The following is an 18,381-nucleotide window of genomic DNA, read 5'->3' on the forward strand; positions in this document are numbered from 1 at the left end:
TAATATTTTATAGTTTTCACTTTTACATTTAGTTCTTTAATCCATCTGGAATTTATTTCTATATATTGCGTGAGATAAAAATCTCACTTTATTTTTTCCAGATGGTTCACAAAATTTCCCAACATCATTTATAAAATTGGTCAGTCTTTCCTCGCTAGTTTGAAATGCCACTTTAGTCACATTCTAAATAGATGTGTTTTTTTTTAAATCCAAGTTTAAAAACTAAATGAAACTAATGACAGTAGACAACAAAGACAAGAAATGCAGACAGATAACAGACATCAAGATAAGGTTCTACACAAACTATTTAATGTGTATAATAAAATACAAAGGTCATTCATAGCAAAATAGTATAAATATAAATAATTCAGAGAAAATATTCTCACAAAATATTCTAGAAAGAAGGATTTAGAGGAGGGACATGTGTAAAATATAAGGTTGCAACAGTTGATTATTCGAACATTGTTTAAAGTTCCTCCCATCATAGGGAAAGTTATTTGAAGCCTCAAGGCTATAAATGTTCTCCAGCTGCCCTGTATCAGATATTAGCAAGAGTGGATAAGAATGTCCAGTAAGTAAAAAGAAGTTAGAAAAAACAACAACAAAAGGAACAGTCTCTTATAATTCAAGATTTTTTTTTTTATGTGCATCTTTAAGGCCCTGCAGTATATTTCAACATTCCACTTTCGTAGAGCTGAAGTAGAGTGAAGGTGGACAGAGGCTTGGCCTTTTGCCTCTCTATCTCTCTTTTAACAGGAGAATGGATTCCGAATCATTGAAATTAAATGCCAAAGAGAATAGAAAGAAGTCAATGTTGAACTCTGAAACTTGGGAGGAAACCCTAAACCATGTGAACAGACAATGCATGCCTTTCCGGGGCTTTGGAAACTTTCCAATAAATAAAAAATTCACAATTAGTATTACAATAGTGAATCCTGGTACTTCTTGGCTCTTTCTGATCTTACAAGGCCTGAAATGCTGCTGCATGTGAATGGAAGCACTGCAGAGCCAACTGATAGATCTGTGCAAGATTTTTCATTTTGGAAGATTAGAGAGGATGTTATTGGCCGGTACGAATTTTTATTTTTTTATGTTAGTTCCAGTTTATGTTATCTGTAAATAAAAATTAACAGAATGATGAAAGACAAAGACAGCTAGACATCTTGCACTATGAAGTCACGTCCTTTGAGACCTATCTTACTAAGGTGAAAAGTAAATCCACGAGATGGTTATAAGGTTTGTTTGCATGCAGCGTCGTTGAAACACGTACACTGTTTTCTCACAAGGAGAAAATGTTTTTATGGAGGACGTTTGATCGGGCTTCAATCAAGCCATTCAGGAACAACTACCACAACAATAACCACAGCACCACAAACAAGCCACTCTCTTAGGTGGCCGGGGATTAGCGTGTCACGTGTCTTGTGCAAGGCTGTAGAGAGGGATGGCTTACAACACATTGTACAGATGGTCTAAATCGTTATCTGATTAGAAATAAAATGGAAGCAGGTCCCAGGCTGTCAATCAATATATGGGCGGTAACTACTGATCTAGCCACTTGACATAGCAAAGGCTGGGATGTTTTCAAACACTCCAACGTTTAGCAATCTACAATAAAAGTATACAATTAAATGAATACAATTCTAACTCTTGCCATCAGGGGTCCTAGGGATACAACCTGGATTTAGGTTTTGTTTTTAAATAAACAAAATGAATATAGGTTTTTTTCTGCTATAAAAACAGTCGAAAAGAGTGAGCCTACTGGCAGTTAGGTTAACAAATGCTGCCCTTAGCAGATTTTCCTGGAAAACCTTGTACAGCGTGTGTCTATTTTTGCCACTATTCATTGCCGAGTGGGTCCTCTGTGCTCTCTGCCATCCTGGCACTCTAAGGAAAGCAAGACTCTGGACTTCCCATTTCCCAGGCCTTTGGAGGAGTGCTAATTACAAAATACTTTACTTAAACACTAGGAATTCATTCAGGAAGCCCAGCCAAGTCTCATTTTTGAAAGCATTTAAAAATATCCTTGCAACAGCTCGTACTACTTTATAGTTTATCTATTTTTAGATGTTCAATGTTTGTTTTGCTGGGAGAAAAAAAATTAAAACATGAAAAGTATGCCATGAGCAACTCTGCAGTAATAAGCAGCACATACATGTTGTGGAGGAAAACATTCAACATAAAACAGTCAACATAAAAACAGATTCCGCGAGGCACTCTTATAAATAGTAGCAGTTATTATTTTGCTTCCAATTGCTAAGCATTTTAAAAACACGCCCTTAAAAGTTGTCAAGTTCTTTACTTTATATAAATATGATTTCCTGATCTTAAGGTTCACAAAATTATTATGAAAATTACAAATGTACTCCGTTAGTTTCACATGTAAGTTTTATAATCATCACCTTGTTAAAATTAGAAGCACAAGGAAGAAAAGGAAGAAACAGAAAGACGTTATGAGGCACCAAAGCCATGAAGTGGAAAATACCAATTTCTCTGTGTAAAAACAGAATTTGCCTAGGAAACTTTTTACCCAATGCTTTGAGCAGATATCATTCACACAGATTTATAGATAAAATTGTTCTGATTGGTTGTCACACAGCCACACCCAACTTAAGGTCATACTGTGTCTTATCTTTCATGTCCTTTTGAATTCCTCAGCATACTAACAAGCAGGAATTGTGCCTTGAACCCTAAAAGAAGAGTTTTGGAACTGCTTGCCCCACATGTAATTACTGCTATATAGTCAGGTAACTTTCCACACTGCATCTTAAAAGCAAAAATCATTTCAAAAGGTTCTGAATGACCTCCATCTAGAAAGTACAGATGTGTATAAAGGGTAACGTATGGCTATTTCAACACTGGGGAAGTGAAGTCGTTAATGCAGGCAAGAAAAGCGAATTTTCTGACATCCACAATGCGGTGGCATCTTCTGAGCCCTGTCACTAATCAACGGCTGTTGGCTGTGTGTAGGGCTGATGCCAGCCTCCAGCCCCAGTACCTTCCCTGAGACCAAAGGCAGGCTCGGCTCCATAGTGGCAGCTCAGAGGAGTTCTGCCTACCACTGGCGGACTCCAGAAACTATGGTAACACTTAAAGGGACTGAAACACCTTTATTCACTGCTTCAGTGCTTCCTTGCTTCAACCCACATAATTCGACTTGGCAATGGAGAAAACGGTAAAGTAGAGTTAAGAAAAATACTGACGAATACCACAAATCATGTTTCAGGGTGGAAATTGTGACTTTGCTAGCATTACCAGTATTTCCTGCCTCACAACCGAAATGGCTTGCTGTGAATTTCGCAGTGCCCAAGCCAAAAGCAATAAAATTTCTGTAAGAGCATATGCGCCATGACAGAATACCACATCAGCCCAGAAAAATGATTTTCCTGGGAAGGTCTGTGCAGCGATGAAGAGGGCTCTCAATGCCATGGAAGCTGGGCAGAGATTTTCACTGCTTCCAGCTCACAGTGAGGTAATTTTAAAAGCACTTTTCCCTTCATTTGTTCTGCATTCACTGAATGTACATTTTTTGATGTCAGGGACATTGCAGAAAAGATCAGATGAGATAGTCTGACAATGGAGCCAAAGTTCAAAGCTTCTCTATTTTCAGGTAACAGCCGTGACAGTTTGTCTGCACTAAATCTTTTTGAGGGCATGTCACTGTAACCCTGTCCATAGCTTTTCAAACAGTTCAAGACAAACAAATCACTTAGTCGTTGAACAACTATAACATCTGATACCATCACACAGAAGTTGTAGCGATAGCCACTAATCAAAGTTCTTTCCATTCAGTCGAAAAAAGAAAATTCCTCGGCTTTGGCTTAAGATCGCTTTTTATGTTGTTCCTTTGAAAATTATTACATGCCAAAGTTAAAAAAGAAGGGGGGGGGGGTAGATTCTGTCTGTAAGAGGAACCAGAAAGTCGAACGTTCTAGCTGCATGCTGCTGTCAGTAAGGAACTACGGTGTGGGGTGAGAGTGCTCAGGGGTGACAGGCAAGGCCTGCAAGGGGGTACCCAAGCCCCCATTAGAGCCACTCGCCCAATCTCCAGGTGAGATCCCACTCACAGCTGGCTCACACGGGCAGCTGTGCTCTGCTTTCAGTCTTCCTGGCCGATTTCGCAAGGAAGCACGGACATCCAGCCCCAGCACCACCAAGCGATAGAGTTGCAACACCACCACAAGGAAATTCTTTGCGGCAAAGAACACCAGCATCTGGTTTATCACTTTGAAATAGGTCATCAATATGAGACGCACGACAAGGAAGGGACCATCTTGTATGAAGATGCTGATTCCAATGTTCCACAGATCGGCACTGTACTGGCAAAAAAACAGACTGGGGAACCCCCTCATTGCCACAGACAAGGGGCAGACGACATGCTGTACTGAGAACACAAGACAGAACAATTAGCACATCCCTGAAATGTATAAGGCAGAATGAAATGGGGAAGAGTCATTAACAATGGGTGCTATGCTAGTTAACAATTGGGAGTGATTCTATAATTTAATTCTGGGGGGTAAAGGTGATACCACCCTTTACATTTAACACCACCCTTAGTCACCCCGTAACTATTTAATATCCTTAGTAATTTTATCTTTAAAATCAAAAATCTGTTATAATTTCAATAAAACACCAAAGAAAGCCAATCATCATGTTTCTATCCATGTAACAAATTTTAGATCACCTTTTAGTCTGAATCCTGGGGAAAGCACAATCAATTAGGCTAGCAAGAATATAGAACAAGACAAACTGCTGGGTCTGTCCTTGGGGTCTACTGCGTAAGGAGACAGCACAGCCGGGCACTCTAGGCCTCAAGCCAGATAGACTGGCTGCCTCGTTTTTTTTAGCAAGATCCTGGCCAAGTTACTTAACCTTCCTGGGCCCACTTCTTCCTTTGAAAACTGAGGTAACAATGATGTCTGTGAGGAGAGGGGCCCCTATTCACCAGTTCTTTTTGTTTCCACTAGCTCCTCTCTGATTTCTCACTTCTCTCTTTCCCTTTGGATAATGAATGACTTATCTGACTGCTGAGTTTGGGAGACAGAACAGAGTATAGATACAAGGCCCAGATCCTTCTGTATCCTCCCTTTGGGATCTACCTGTTTCCTGGTTGACTTAGTCAGGCATATGTATAAATTATGTTGTGGAAATTCAAGTGTTTATAATTCAAATTGAAACTCAATTCATGTTGCACATATTTTTCTAATGGTGGGGGGACAAAAGCCCAAAATAAATGCCATTGTTATTTCATTTTGTCTAATGCCTTATGGTTTTGTTTCACAGTTTACAAGAAACACTGGATATAATTACTGATTTTCCAGTTGAACAAAAGGAGGCCCAATCAACAGATGAACCTTTTTGTTTTAATTTCTAAAATGCTAATTTAATTCAAGGTCAAGGGCATAATATAATCCTTTATAATAATGAAGCCTTCCATTTGGAATTTTCAAACAAAGAATGCCTTCGTCTACTGGAGCCTGCAAATATTATGAAGCTGCTTTGATATGGGTGAACATAATGTACTGTTTGTTGGAAAATACAATAGTGATTTAGTCAGAAGTAACATTTGGTCTTTGTTTTTCAAACAGCTGCATAACATTATCACCCCCGAAAGTTTACAGAATTTCTTTCCCAAATAAAAATTTTCTTAGCAAGTCTATAAACCACAAGATAGGGGAGGGTGAGGATCAGCAGAGTGAATGACAAAAGAAAAACCAACATAAGATCAATAGTGGCCTCTCCTAAGAAGTTAGGGTCAGGAAATGGTTCTGAAGGGACCTCCTAAGACTGTTATTCAACATCTAAAGTGATGGTACCTTATATTCTGTTGGGAGACACCACCTGATCAATAAGTATAGACTGGGCACATTATGACAAAATGTGTGTGTGTGTGTGTGTGTGTGTGTGTGTGTGTGTGTGTGTGAGAGAGAGAGATGTGTGTTACTGGCAAAAATTTGTTTGTAATTATTAATTAGTAATGAGATTTGGGGTATTTTTAAAAAGCCACAGTCATTCTTTCCATCTACTCTGGTGACAATTTTGTTTCATAAAGTGGTTGCTAAATTCTAAAATTACCTCTGAAAGTTCTGGGCCTATTAACATAAGCCAAAAAAAGATGCAGAGAAGATTAAAAATCCCTATTCTAGATTAATTCTAATCCTGATGTCAGTGGGTAGGGTGCCATAAAAAAGAAGTTAGGTTTAAGGAAAATGTAATTACTAAATCCTAGAATTTCTTCAGAGTAAAGTGGCATCCTGGAGAATTCTCAAGTCAGAATTCCAGGGATCCTTCCTAGAAGTTAAGGGATGACTCCAGATCAATGCTGTCCAATTGAAACTTCTGTGATGGTAAAAATGTTCTGCCTAATCCACTGCCTACCACAGCAGCCACATGTGGCAGTGGAGCACTTGAAATGAGGCTAGTGTGACTGAGGAACCGAACTTTGGATTTTGTTTAATTTTAATTAATTTTCATTTAAATTTCAATAGCCACATGTAGCTAGCAGGTACCATATTGGACAATGCAACTCTAGGTTAGTATGATATGCTTAGAAAACAGTTTCTTCTTGCAAAGTCTCAGGAGTTTATGTATTTATTAAAATAAGGCCAATGGAATTCCAAGGACTACTTCTAAGAAGAATTTTAATTTTCCACAAGACCCCAGAATTGCTCTTACTCCCTTGTGATGTTTTGACAAAGGGACAAAAATGAGCTCCTAAAATATCAAGAAGGAATATTTATATTCCAGCAAATGCGCTAAGCATTTTACAAACCATACCTTATTTAGTCATCACAAGAACCTTCAATCCTAGCTACTATGATTATCAGCCCCATTTCATCGGTGAAAAACTGAGGCACAGATGTCTTAACTAACTTGAGGGAGGTTTTCCAACTCATACATGATAGAACCACTTTTGAAGAGAATGTAAACCTGTGCTCTGGTAACGTTCAGTTATCTCCCGCTCACCACGTAACAGGGTGGATCCACTAGTGTATTTCCTGAGTTTCAGTTGACTTTTCTTCTAAACTGAACTGCAGTTAACATTGGGATATCAAAATGATTAAAATGATAATCCTCTCAGATGCCTCCTTAGCTTTATTACAGTTTTTAATCAAGAGTTAATTGTTTTCTGTTTCTTTGAGCAAACATCAAGACATTCACCTGCCAGGTCAAGTGGAAACTGCAGCATGCTCCAGGTCCATATAACAAGGATGGCATAGACTAGGGCAGGGCTATTCCTAAAATGCAGACATAATTTTAAATTAGTAATAAAAATATGATCATTTTTTAAGAAATAATTTATCTTTTTTTCATATTTGAGTATGCACTAATAAACCTCTTGAGACTTGTCAAAACATCTTGGTGATATAAAAAACCCATGAAACTCCATGCATGATTATAATGGAATAATGAGGAAGTAAAAAAAAATAAAACACACAAAGCAAAACTGACACTTAAAATCCAACTCCCACATGTGCCAACATCTGTGTAAATTATGGCAAAGCCTCTTTGTCCCATATTGTTGTCTTTAGTTTTACAAAATCACGGAAACATTATTGGAGATAAATGCTAAGAATAATGTTAGACATTGACTCACAAATTCAGAGGGCTGATTTCAAGAATTCTCAAGAAAAAGTGAGAACTTTTTTGGTAAGATCATGAGACTCTAACTTAAAAATATATCTCAAAAGGACTGGATGATGCTCAACAATGAAAAGCTCAGCATATAAAAGAAAAGTATCTTCAGGTCAGAAAAAAGCGGAAAGATAAATCCAATAATCAAAAATTTACACTAGAATATGCAAGTCAAGGAATATGAGAGTTTCTTTCACTATTGTATCCCCAGGGCCTAGAACAGTGACTGGAAAATAATAGACTCTCAACAAATATTTGTGGAAGGAATTGTTGAATGTACAGAAGAAGGATCCATACTTGGCAAATATACAAATGTCATCGACCTAAAAGAATGGTCTTGAATACTGAAGTCAGAAAGAATAGATGTTATAAAAATACAAAGGATACTATAGAAATGTCAAAGTCGATTTTTTTTAGTGAAAATACAAAGGAAGTTATCAATTTGAGATTAGTGGTATTATAGCAGATTTGATTGCCAACTTCTCTGTCAGGAGGGATTTTAATGTTGGAGAGGAATAGAAAGGCATCAGGGAAGAGTAGTTGAAACCAAAAGAAATGAGGTGATTGTAAAAGATATCTTTAAATGCTTCAAGTATTGAGGCCCTGAAAAATTAGATCTCAAAAACTATGAGCCATCATTATCTTGGCAGTTAATGGCAGAGACAAGGGTGGAGACAAAAAAAATAATAAAGTCTTAATTTTCAAAATGAAGCAGAAGTGTATCTTAAAATACAAAAGGCACATTTACTATTAATCCCTAGTTAGGTTATATAAGTGATTATTTAGAAGATTTCTGAAAGCCCTTATGGAAGACAGTAATTACTAGGAATTAGCACAGCTTCCCTGAGAACAATTGCACTCAGTAAATACTAAGATCATTCTCTCTCTTTCTCTCTTCAATAGAGTTAGGATTACCAAAGAAGTAATGATAAATAAATTAATATCAGACATTTGGGTTTAAATAAGGCTTGTAAAAAAAGCCTCCCACAGTGTTCTTATTAACAAGATTAAGAAATGTTCTGGGTGTGAGCACAATTAGGTGGATTTCTAACTCTGTAAATGACTCCCCAAAGGGAGCTCTCTGAGGGTTGCTGCAGGCTCTGTCTTTGATTCTGTTCTACTTCACATTTCACCAATGACTTGGTTGCACATTGATGGAAGGCTTCTCATATACACATAAAACATGGAGGTTGGATGGGAAACCATTTCCCCAGAAGACACAATCAGGATCCTAAAAGATCTTGTCAAGTTGTAACTGGATGACCTAGAATAGGATAGAAGAGATACCATTTCACAGCAGCCACCATAAAGAAAGCTCAAGGATTTTTCCCTTACTATTATCTAATTATAAGTCCACAGTGTGACATTATTGATGATTTTCCAAGATCAAATGCAATCATAGGTCTCTTCATAAGAAGTATAAAGTCTAGAATTTTAAATGGAGATACCTAGGGAATGGAGTCTATAACTTTTCCATCTTTGCCATGTCAATGTCTATATATAAGAGACCTCCAATAAATTCCTGAAGTTTTAAATAATTTTGCCCACAGTTTTTGAAGCTCATACTATTTCAGGAAGCTTTCTAAGGGTTTCTAAGGGTCACACTCATATCAATTCTACAAAATAGTTACACTTATCCTTATTAGACCAGTGAGGAAACTGAGGCACAGAATTGTAGAAACTTGTCCAAAGTAATGTGGTTATAAGTGTTGGAAGCAGAAATCAAAACTAGACAGCTGGTTTCAGCATCCACCCTTTTCACCATTGTGCTAAATTTATTTACATAAAGGAAACAGAAAGTTTTAGCCTGCTGTATTCTATAATGTTCAGAATATATCTGAAATATTAGGTATTGTGCTTCATGGTTTAGGAGGAAAGTTTATAAAGTTTTTGGTCCAAAGGAGAGAGACTAGGATGGTGAGAGATCTTAGAGCCATGTTCTATGTGGGATAGTTCAAGAAATTAAAAACAAGACAAGAGTCCCTAAAAACTTTATTTCATATACTTAAAGGCTATCATGCGGAAAAGGAATTAAACATTTCTTGTGACTTCAGAGGGCCAATTCAGATTCAAAGGATTTTAGTGGCACCTATAAGAATCCAAATTTTATCACAATAGAGAAAAGTACTTTCTAATAATATCAAGTCAAAATGGAATGAGATGGCCTGGGGTTAGTATATTCTCTATTAGTGAAGATTTTCAAAGAAAGTCTGGACAAAAACTTGTTGAGAAAAAATTCTGGAGAGGACTTTGCAACAGATGTAAAATAGATTGTTCAATAGACGACGACTTTTGAAGTTTCTTCTAATCCCGAACTTCAATAATTCTACCAAAAACTCATGTGCAATTTGTCTGCCAGACAGCAGAAAGCAATGGTGAAGCATGAGGTCTGGTGTTGGGTTGCTGGAGTTCAAACACCAGCTCCAGCCTCACTAGAGAGATAGGATGTGGGCCTCCAATCCCAGAATATTTACTGACTACATGAACATGAACAAGCAATTTCACATCTATATGCTTTAGTTTACCTGTCTTCAATATGAAGATAACAATAATAATAACTACTGGATTTTACAGCATAATTTCATTAAGTATGTTGTTAAAATATGTTAAACATGTAAAGCTCTTAGAACAGCACTTGAAACAGACTAATTATGCAGGTATTATTTTTTTATTTTTTATTATCTTATAACCTTGAGACTTTCTCAACTTCTCTCGCCTGCCACAGTTCAGCTTATAAATGGTGATAATGATAGTATCCCCCTCATAGTCTATTGTAAAGACTAACTTATCACAATTAAAACCCTTAAAACAGTACTTGGATCACAGCAAGAGATAAATAAACATTATCTAGTAGTAGTAGTAGTAGTAATAATAATACTAGCAGTAGTAGTAGCAGTAGCAGCAGTAGTAGCAGTAGCGGTAGTAGCAGCAGTACTAGCAGTAATAGTAGCCGTAGTAGTAGTAGTAGTACTAGTAGTACTAGCAGTAGTAGTAGCAGTAGCAGCAGTAGTAGTAATAGTAGTACTAGCAGTAGTAGTAGCAGTAGTATCAACAGCAGTAACAGCAATGGTAGCAGTAGTATTTTTATTATGTTGAACATATTTCTTAAACTCTGTATTTTAATTCTATCATTTCACAAACTAGGGATAAATAATAAATAAATCCTCACCCTATGTAAGCCAAATTCTAACCTTACAATAATAAACATATATCTTGCATATACAAGTATCTGAGTATACACAAAATATGGGGAAATGTGAGTGTTGAGAAACATATTAGTAAATTTATCAAAAATAACTTTGGAAAAAATGGCCAGAAAAATTTTGAAGCAGATAAATTTGTATTAAGTCAGATAGTAAAAGTTACTCAGAAAGGTTAAAAGGAAAGTAAATAAATCATTGAGCTTAAATGGCAATCACTCAAAATTTGTAAAGGAATTTTGGAGTGAATTTATCCAACATCATCTCCATTGTCTAACTGTCTCCCCTAATTGTCTCACCTCATTTTCTCATGTGTAATGTCTTCATAAATGTCAACTGAGAAGCTTGTAAGCAGACACTGAACTCTATTCATGAAGAGACAAAAGATCTTGACAAATATAATTATAGATGTGAGTATCACTTCTCCACCTGGAAAGTTAGGGGGATAAAAGACTGGAATTTGGTAGATCAGTGCACTAAATCTACTGGATGAAAAGTAAAAACAGAGTCATACATTGCTAACTTGCTTAACGATTTCTTTTTGGAAGTGTAAATGTTCCTGTAGATAAGAGATCAATGGATAGAATTCACCTAGTTTTTAGAAAAGCATCCAACAAACCTCTTCAGAAAAAGAAAAAAAAATAAAGGAGAGAGAGAAAAATAAGGTGAGAAAATTAAGTATTAACCTAGCCCAGAAAAAATATTTTACCAAGCAAAAGGAGCTAAATGGACAGAAAACACAGTGCAAAAATAGGAAAATTCTCCTTTGTGTGGTCAAATATAGTGAAATAACTATAATGTTATGAGAATAGAGTTTTTCTCTTTAAAAATGATCTGTGTTCAAAAAAAGACTGTACATTAAAGATTACTTCTCAATGTGTGAATAACCAGTTAACTCTTCCTGGCAATGATATTGAAATTCAGAATTGTTAAAAATGTTGGAGGATGGCTATAGCAGAATGAAAAGGTCAGCAAAACCTCTCTACAACAAACATACATACTAGACATACTAGACAAATTGTCAAAACAACCACTTCAGATCTCTGGAAATCAACCAAAGGTAAACAAGAAATTGAGTAGCATTTATTTATGAAAAACTGGTGGAGCTTTGGTTAAGAATAGTGGGAGTTTGAGGTATTCTTGTCCATGGATTTTCACACCCCTCCAGCTTGGCTATATCAATGAAAAATTGCACTAGACAGAGTTAAACAGGCGAGGAAGACTTTATTCAACTCTGTTGAAATAAGAGAGAAATATTGAGTTCACCCCTACTGAAACAAAAGGCAAGAGAGATTTTAAGCACTGACGCGAGTTAGTGCAAAAGTACTAGAGGACATTAGAAGGGGAGATTGGTCAACATGATTAGACTATTTGTGTTTGCTAATTGGCTACTAACAAAACCGATTTCTAACTTCTAACCAAGTTAGGCTTCTAACACCCCAAAGAGACCAAGAGATAGGGGTGCTATCTTTTTTGATGATCACATTTCAAAGGGACATCTTCTACATCCATTACAAAGATATTCCTGGATAGTAAAACACAAAAGAGGCTAGGAGAAGACTTAATCTCAAAGGAGCAGAGAAAGAATTGATAATTGAAAGTTTTCTAAAGTAAATGCTGTAAGGAAAGGAAGGCCAGAAGTATATACTCAACAACAGACCTTTTTAAAGTTTAGTCAAAAGGAGGGGAATGTCAATGGTGTCTTGGTCAGTCAGAATAGTAGTTTTACCAGAGAGGTCTTGACAATGAAAACCAGAGGTCCCTCATGGTCACAGTGTGCTGACTTGGCTTGGAGTGATTTGTGAAATCTTATGCTTAGAGGTGTGGTCAGTAAGAGTAATGAACTTAGTTGGAAATGAATGAGAAAACCTACAGCCTTGCTACTCTGAGGTTGCAATCTCAGTTGGGGTGACTGGCAGACTAACTTGAATTTTAATGGAGAAATTTTGAAAATAAGAGCCTTAGAAGGGCTAGATAAGGTCTCTGTGTATGCCAGACATGTGCCAGGAAGATCCAAGAAAACCCAGGGGAATTAAAAGCTGAATATATATGAAAACTTTCTGAATTTAAATGTGCTATCCAACACACATACATATCCATTGGCAGAGGGTGGAGGTCATAATGGCTTGAAGTGTTTGATCACAGATCCTGTCCAAATCATTGGCTGATTAGAGTAGGTATAACCCTAATAAGCCATGCTAAAGACAGATAAATAGAAGAAGGAGTTAAAAAAGAAAAAAGAGCAGAGACATCAGTGGCTACAATCCAATGGAAGAGAGAGTCCTTAGATTAAGTTCAGGCAATTTATTCAGACAACAAAAAATAAGAAGCCTGAGTTAAAAGGGAAGAGTTGGGATAAGATTTGGTACAAAATATAATTTAAAATGTCCAGTTACCACCAAAAATGTAAAACATGCAAAGAAACAGTAATGTGTAATCTATACTCAGGAAAAAAAAATCAGTAGAAATTGAAGTCTAGAAGGGTGCCTGGGTGGCTCAGTCTGTTAAGCATGCAGACTCAGGTCTGATCTCACTGTTTATGGGATTTGTCTCAGGTCATGATCTCACTGTTTATGGGATTGAGCCCCGTGTCAGGCTCTGTGCTAACAAACAGAGCCTGCTTGGGATTCTCTCTCCCTCTCTCCCCACCCCCACCCTTTCACCCTGAAAATAAGTAAATGAACATCAAAAAAAAAAAAGAAATTGGGGTCTAGGTGTTGGAATTAGCAGACAAAGGCATCAAAATAACTACTATAAATATGTTCAAAGAATAAAATAAAACTATGTTCCATGAATTAAAGAAAGTGTGATGACAGTGATTCAACAGATAAATAAAGGAGTATAAGCTGTAAAAAGAATTAAATAGAAATTCTATAGTTCAAACTAGGGGGCCCAAAATGAAAAATTCACTAGGTAAACTATATAATTTGACTGTACATATAGATTTAAGATGATGAAAGAAAGAACCAGTGATGTGGAAGATAAATCAATGAAAACTATCCAATTTGAAAAAAAAGAGTAAAACAGATGGGAAAAAATAACAGTCTCAGAAACCTATGGACCACACTTAAACATACTTATTTGTGATAGGAGTCTCAGAAGGAGGAAGAGAGAATGAAACAAAACATGTTTGAAAGATGATGGCTGAAAGTTCCTAAATTTGAGGAAAAAAAATTAATTTACAGATCCCAAATAAAAAATGTTGTAGTAATAAAGACAAAAAGAACCATACCTACATACATCACAGTAAAATGAATGAAAGTCAAAGAGAAAGAGAAAATCTTGAAAACAGCAAGTTGTACTGGGTAACACCAAAGCAATGGTTAACATCTCATCAGAAATAATGAAGAAACAGTGGAATGGTATATTTAAAATGCTGACGGGCACCTGGGTGACTCTTTGGGTTAAGTGTCCAACTTCAGCTCAGGTCATGATCTCGCAGTTTATGAGTTCGAGTCGTGCATTGGGCCCTCTGTCGTTAGTGCAGAGCCTGCTTCAGAACCTCTGTCTTCCTCTCTCTCTTCCCCTCCCCACTCATTCTCTCTCTCACTCCCAAAAATAAACATTAAAAATTTTAAATAAATACATAAATAAATAAAATGCTGAAGTAAAAATTGACAACCATGAATTCTCTATACAACAAAGCTATTTTTGAAACATGAAGGCAAAATAAACACATTTCTGGACAAAGATTGGGAGAATTTGTTGGTAGCAGATTTGCCTTAGAAGAAACAATAAAGGAAGTCTTTCACGTTGAAAGGAAATGATACCAGACAGTAACTCACATCCACAAGAAGGAATAAAGAGCATCTTCAAATTGTAGGCAAATATAAGAGAACACATAAATGTGTGGATATCTTTCCTTCTAATTTCTTTAAAAAAAATTAAAGTCTATAAAATAATAATTATAAAACTGTATTATTTGGTTTATAACATACAAAGATGTAATATATATGACAATAATAGTAAAAAATAGGGGGAATAAATGGAGCTGTTGACTTATAATAGAATGTGAAGATTTAAAACATATATTGTAATCTCTAAAGTAACCAGTAATAATACAAAAAATCAATTAAAATTGTTTATTAAAAATTTTTAACTAGTAAATGAGTAACATAGGAATAAACACAGGAATAAAAAAGACCTAGGAAAGAAAAAACAAATAGCAAAATGGCAGACAAAAATCAACCAAATCAATCATTACATTGCATATGAATGGAAAAAACACACTGTAGTAAGTTGAATGATGTCTACCCAAATTTCATGTATACAAACTTCAGAATGTAATCTTATTTGGAAATAGTCTTTGCAGATATAATCAAGTCAAGATGAGGTCATATTAAATTAATGTGAGTCTTACCACAATGACTGGTGTCCATGTAAGGAGGGGAATATGTGGAAACACTGAAAGAAACACTGGGGAGAATGCCATGTGAAGACAGAGGCAGAGACTGGAGTGATTATGTCTACAAGCCAAGGGACACCAAGAATTGCCAGCAACCACCAGAATCCAGGAAAGAGGCACCAAACAGATTCTCCCTCAGAGCCTCCAGTAGAAACCAACCTTGCCAACAGTTTGATTTGGACTTTCTGCCTTGAGGACTGTAAGAAAATAAATTCTGTTGTTTTAAGACTTTCAGTTAGTGGTATTTTGTTATGGCAGCCCTGGGAAACTAATATATACTCCAATTAAAAGACAAAGAATGGGACGCCTAGGTGGCTCAGTCGGTTAGGTGTCTGATTTCCGCTCAGATCATGATCTCGTCGTTCATTGGTTGAGCCCTATGTGGGGCTCTGTGCTGACAGCTTTGGAGTCTGCTTCTGATTCTGTGTCTCCCTCTCTCTCTGTCCCTCCCCAGCTTGTGCTCTCTCACTCTCTCACTCTCAAAAATAAATAAACTTTTAAAAAAAAAGACAAAGATTGACTGGGACAAAAGATGCAAATCCAATTATATTTAGTCTATAAGGGACACCATGTAGATATAAAGATACAAAGAGTTTGAAAGTACAAGGATGGGAAAAGACATCCCATATCATAAGAGATGATATGAAAAAGTATTGAAAAAGGAAATAGACAATTCAGTAATTAGAGCTGAGGATTTCAATGTCCCATTCTCAATAATTTATAGAACAACTAGACAGAAAATCAGTAAGGATATAGAAGAATTAAATAACCTAATAACCAACTTGACACAACTGACATTTACAGAAAACTCAAGCAAACAACCTGTAAATATACATTCGTTTCAAATACATATAGCACGTTTTCCAGGATAAGCTATATGCTAGGCCGTAAAATAAGCCTCAATCAATTTAAAGGATCAAAATACTTTAAAGACTACAACAGAATTAATAGAAAACAACAGAAGGAAATTTGGGCAATCTCCATATGGAAATTAAATAGCTTACATTCTAAATAATCCATAGGTCAAATGATAAATTGAAGGAGATATTGGAAAATATTTTGAACCATATTAAATAAAAAGATAAGATATCAAAGTTTATGGGATACACATAAAGCAGTGGTTTGAGGGGATTCTGTAGCTTTGAATGTCATGTTAGAAAAGCAAAAATATCTCAAATCAATAATATAAGCTTCCATCTTAAGAAACTAGAAAAAAAAAGCAAATTAAATCCAAAGCAAGCAGAAGGAAGGGAAAATTAAACATCACAGCACAAATCAATGAAATGGAGAACAAAATAACAATAGAGAAAAATCAATGAAGCCAAAAGTTGGTTATTTTAGAACATGAACAAAATTGATAAATATGACTAAGTAAAAACACAGAAGACACAAATGACCAATTCAGAATGTAAAAGGGGGCATAATAAGTGACCCTATAGAAATGGACACAAGTATAAGAAAATCATTTTATGGACAACTTTATATAAAAGACTAGATAATTTATTTAAATGGGAAAATTCCTAGAAAGAAAAAAATGTAATCAAAACTAACTCAGGAATAAATAGAATAACTGAATAGGCTTATAAATAATTATGTTGAATTAGCAATAAAATATCTTCCCAATAGAAAAACCTATTAGAAATAAAATATCTTCCCAATAGAAAAACATATTAGAAATAAAATACCTTCCCAATAGAAAAACCTATTAGAAATAAAATATCTTCCCAATAGAAAAACCTTTAAAATATTTAAAGAAAAATTAATACCAATCCTTTATAAAATCTTTCAGAAAATACAGAAAGAATGGATGATTCCTGAGGTATTCACTGAGTGCAGTATTATCCTAATACTAAAGCAAGAAAAATATATCATTAGAAAATATTACTATATATCAATATGCTCATGGGCATAGTTGTAAAAATTATTAACAAAATGTTAGCAAACAAATAACAGCAATACTTAGAAACCATTATATACTATAATCAAGTGAGACTTATCTTGACTCAGGAGGTCAAGGTTGTTTTATCTTCTGAAAACTAGTTAATGTAATATACCATATTTATAGAATGCAAAACACCATCACATAATATTCTTAATAAAAATAGAAAAATTAATAAACAAAACTCAATGTCCATAAGAAAGAAAGAACAAAAAGCAAGCAAGCAAGCAAGATACTCTCAATACCCTAGATATAAATAAGAATTCCCTCCAACTGATCAAGGGCATCTATAAAGTGTATCTGTGAAAAACCTATACCTAACAACATCCTTAATAGTGAAAGACAGAATGCTTATCCTTGGTGATTGGAATGCCTACTCTTATACTTCTATTCAACATTATACTAGAAATTCTAGCCACTGCAATAAAGCAAGAAAAAGAAATTAATGTCATGCAGATTAGAAAGAATGAAAACTATCTTAATTACAAATGGCATTAACTTACATGTAGAAAATCCTAAGGAATTTACAAAACTAATAAACAAGTTCATGGTTGCTGGGTACAAGATCATAATAAAAAAAGTCAATTGTATTTTTATGTAGTAGCAATATTACATATTAAGAAATTAAGAAATTTTAAAAAAATTAAGAAATTAAGAAAATAATTTTGTCAAAAAGAATAAAATACTTAAGAATAAGCTTAAGGAAAAGCATAATAAGACCCATATATCAAAAACTTCAAAACATTGATAAGAAAAGTTAAGGAACATCTAAGTAAATGATGAGATGATTCATGTTTACATATTAAAAGACTTAATATTAAGATGTCCTTTCTTCACAAATTGATGCTTAGATTTAATACAATCCTTATCAAGACTCCAGCAGGATTACTTATAAAATTTGACAAACTGATCATCAAACTTAAATGGAAATACAGAGGACTTAGAATACCCAAAAACTTTTTATAAAAGGACAATGTTAGAAGACTTATAGCATCAAGTTTCAAACTTATCATAAAATTCCAGTATCACAATAGTGTGTTATTGGCATAAGGATAGATAATATAGAGCAATAGAACACAATAGAAAATATAAGAAAACTCTTACAGATGTGGTGAGTTGATTTTTGACAAAGATATCAAGGCAATTTAGTAGGGAAAGTCTTTTCCACAAATGGTGCTGACATAATTGGTCTCAGCTAGGACAAA

The 18,381-nt window shown here is 35.2% G+C and overlaps 1 protein-coding gene across 2 annotated transcripts in view; it reads right to left on the reverse strand.

Moving 5' to 3' along the window:
- Positions 1-287: 287 nt before the first annotated feature.
- TMEM26 (transmembrane protein 26) overlaps positions 288-18,381 on the reverse strand; it is a 48,534-nt gene continuing 30,440 nt past the window's right edge. The window contains exons 5-6 of one of the 2 annotated variants that reach the window (XM_023240480.2): positions 7,159-7,235; positions 288-4,376 (exon numbers count right to left, since the gene is read on the reverse strand). In XM_023240480.2, coding sequence (XP_023096248.1) covers positions 4,072-4,376; positions 7,159-7,235 — 382 coding nt within the window. In that variant the 3' untranslated portion in view covers positions 288-4,071. Of the gene's footprint in view, positions 4,382-7,158; positions 7,236-18,381 lie in introns of both variants that reach the window. The other variant, XM_003993964.6, reaches the window with a different exon arrangement.

This window comes from Felis catus, chromosome D2 (assembly GCF_018350175.1).
Source record: "Felis catus isolate Fca126 chromosome D2, F.catus_Fca126_mat1.0, whole genome shotgun sequence".
Lineage (NCBI taxonomy): Eukaryota > Metazoa > Chordata > Mammalia > Carnivora > Felidae > Felis > Felis catus.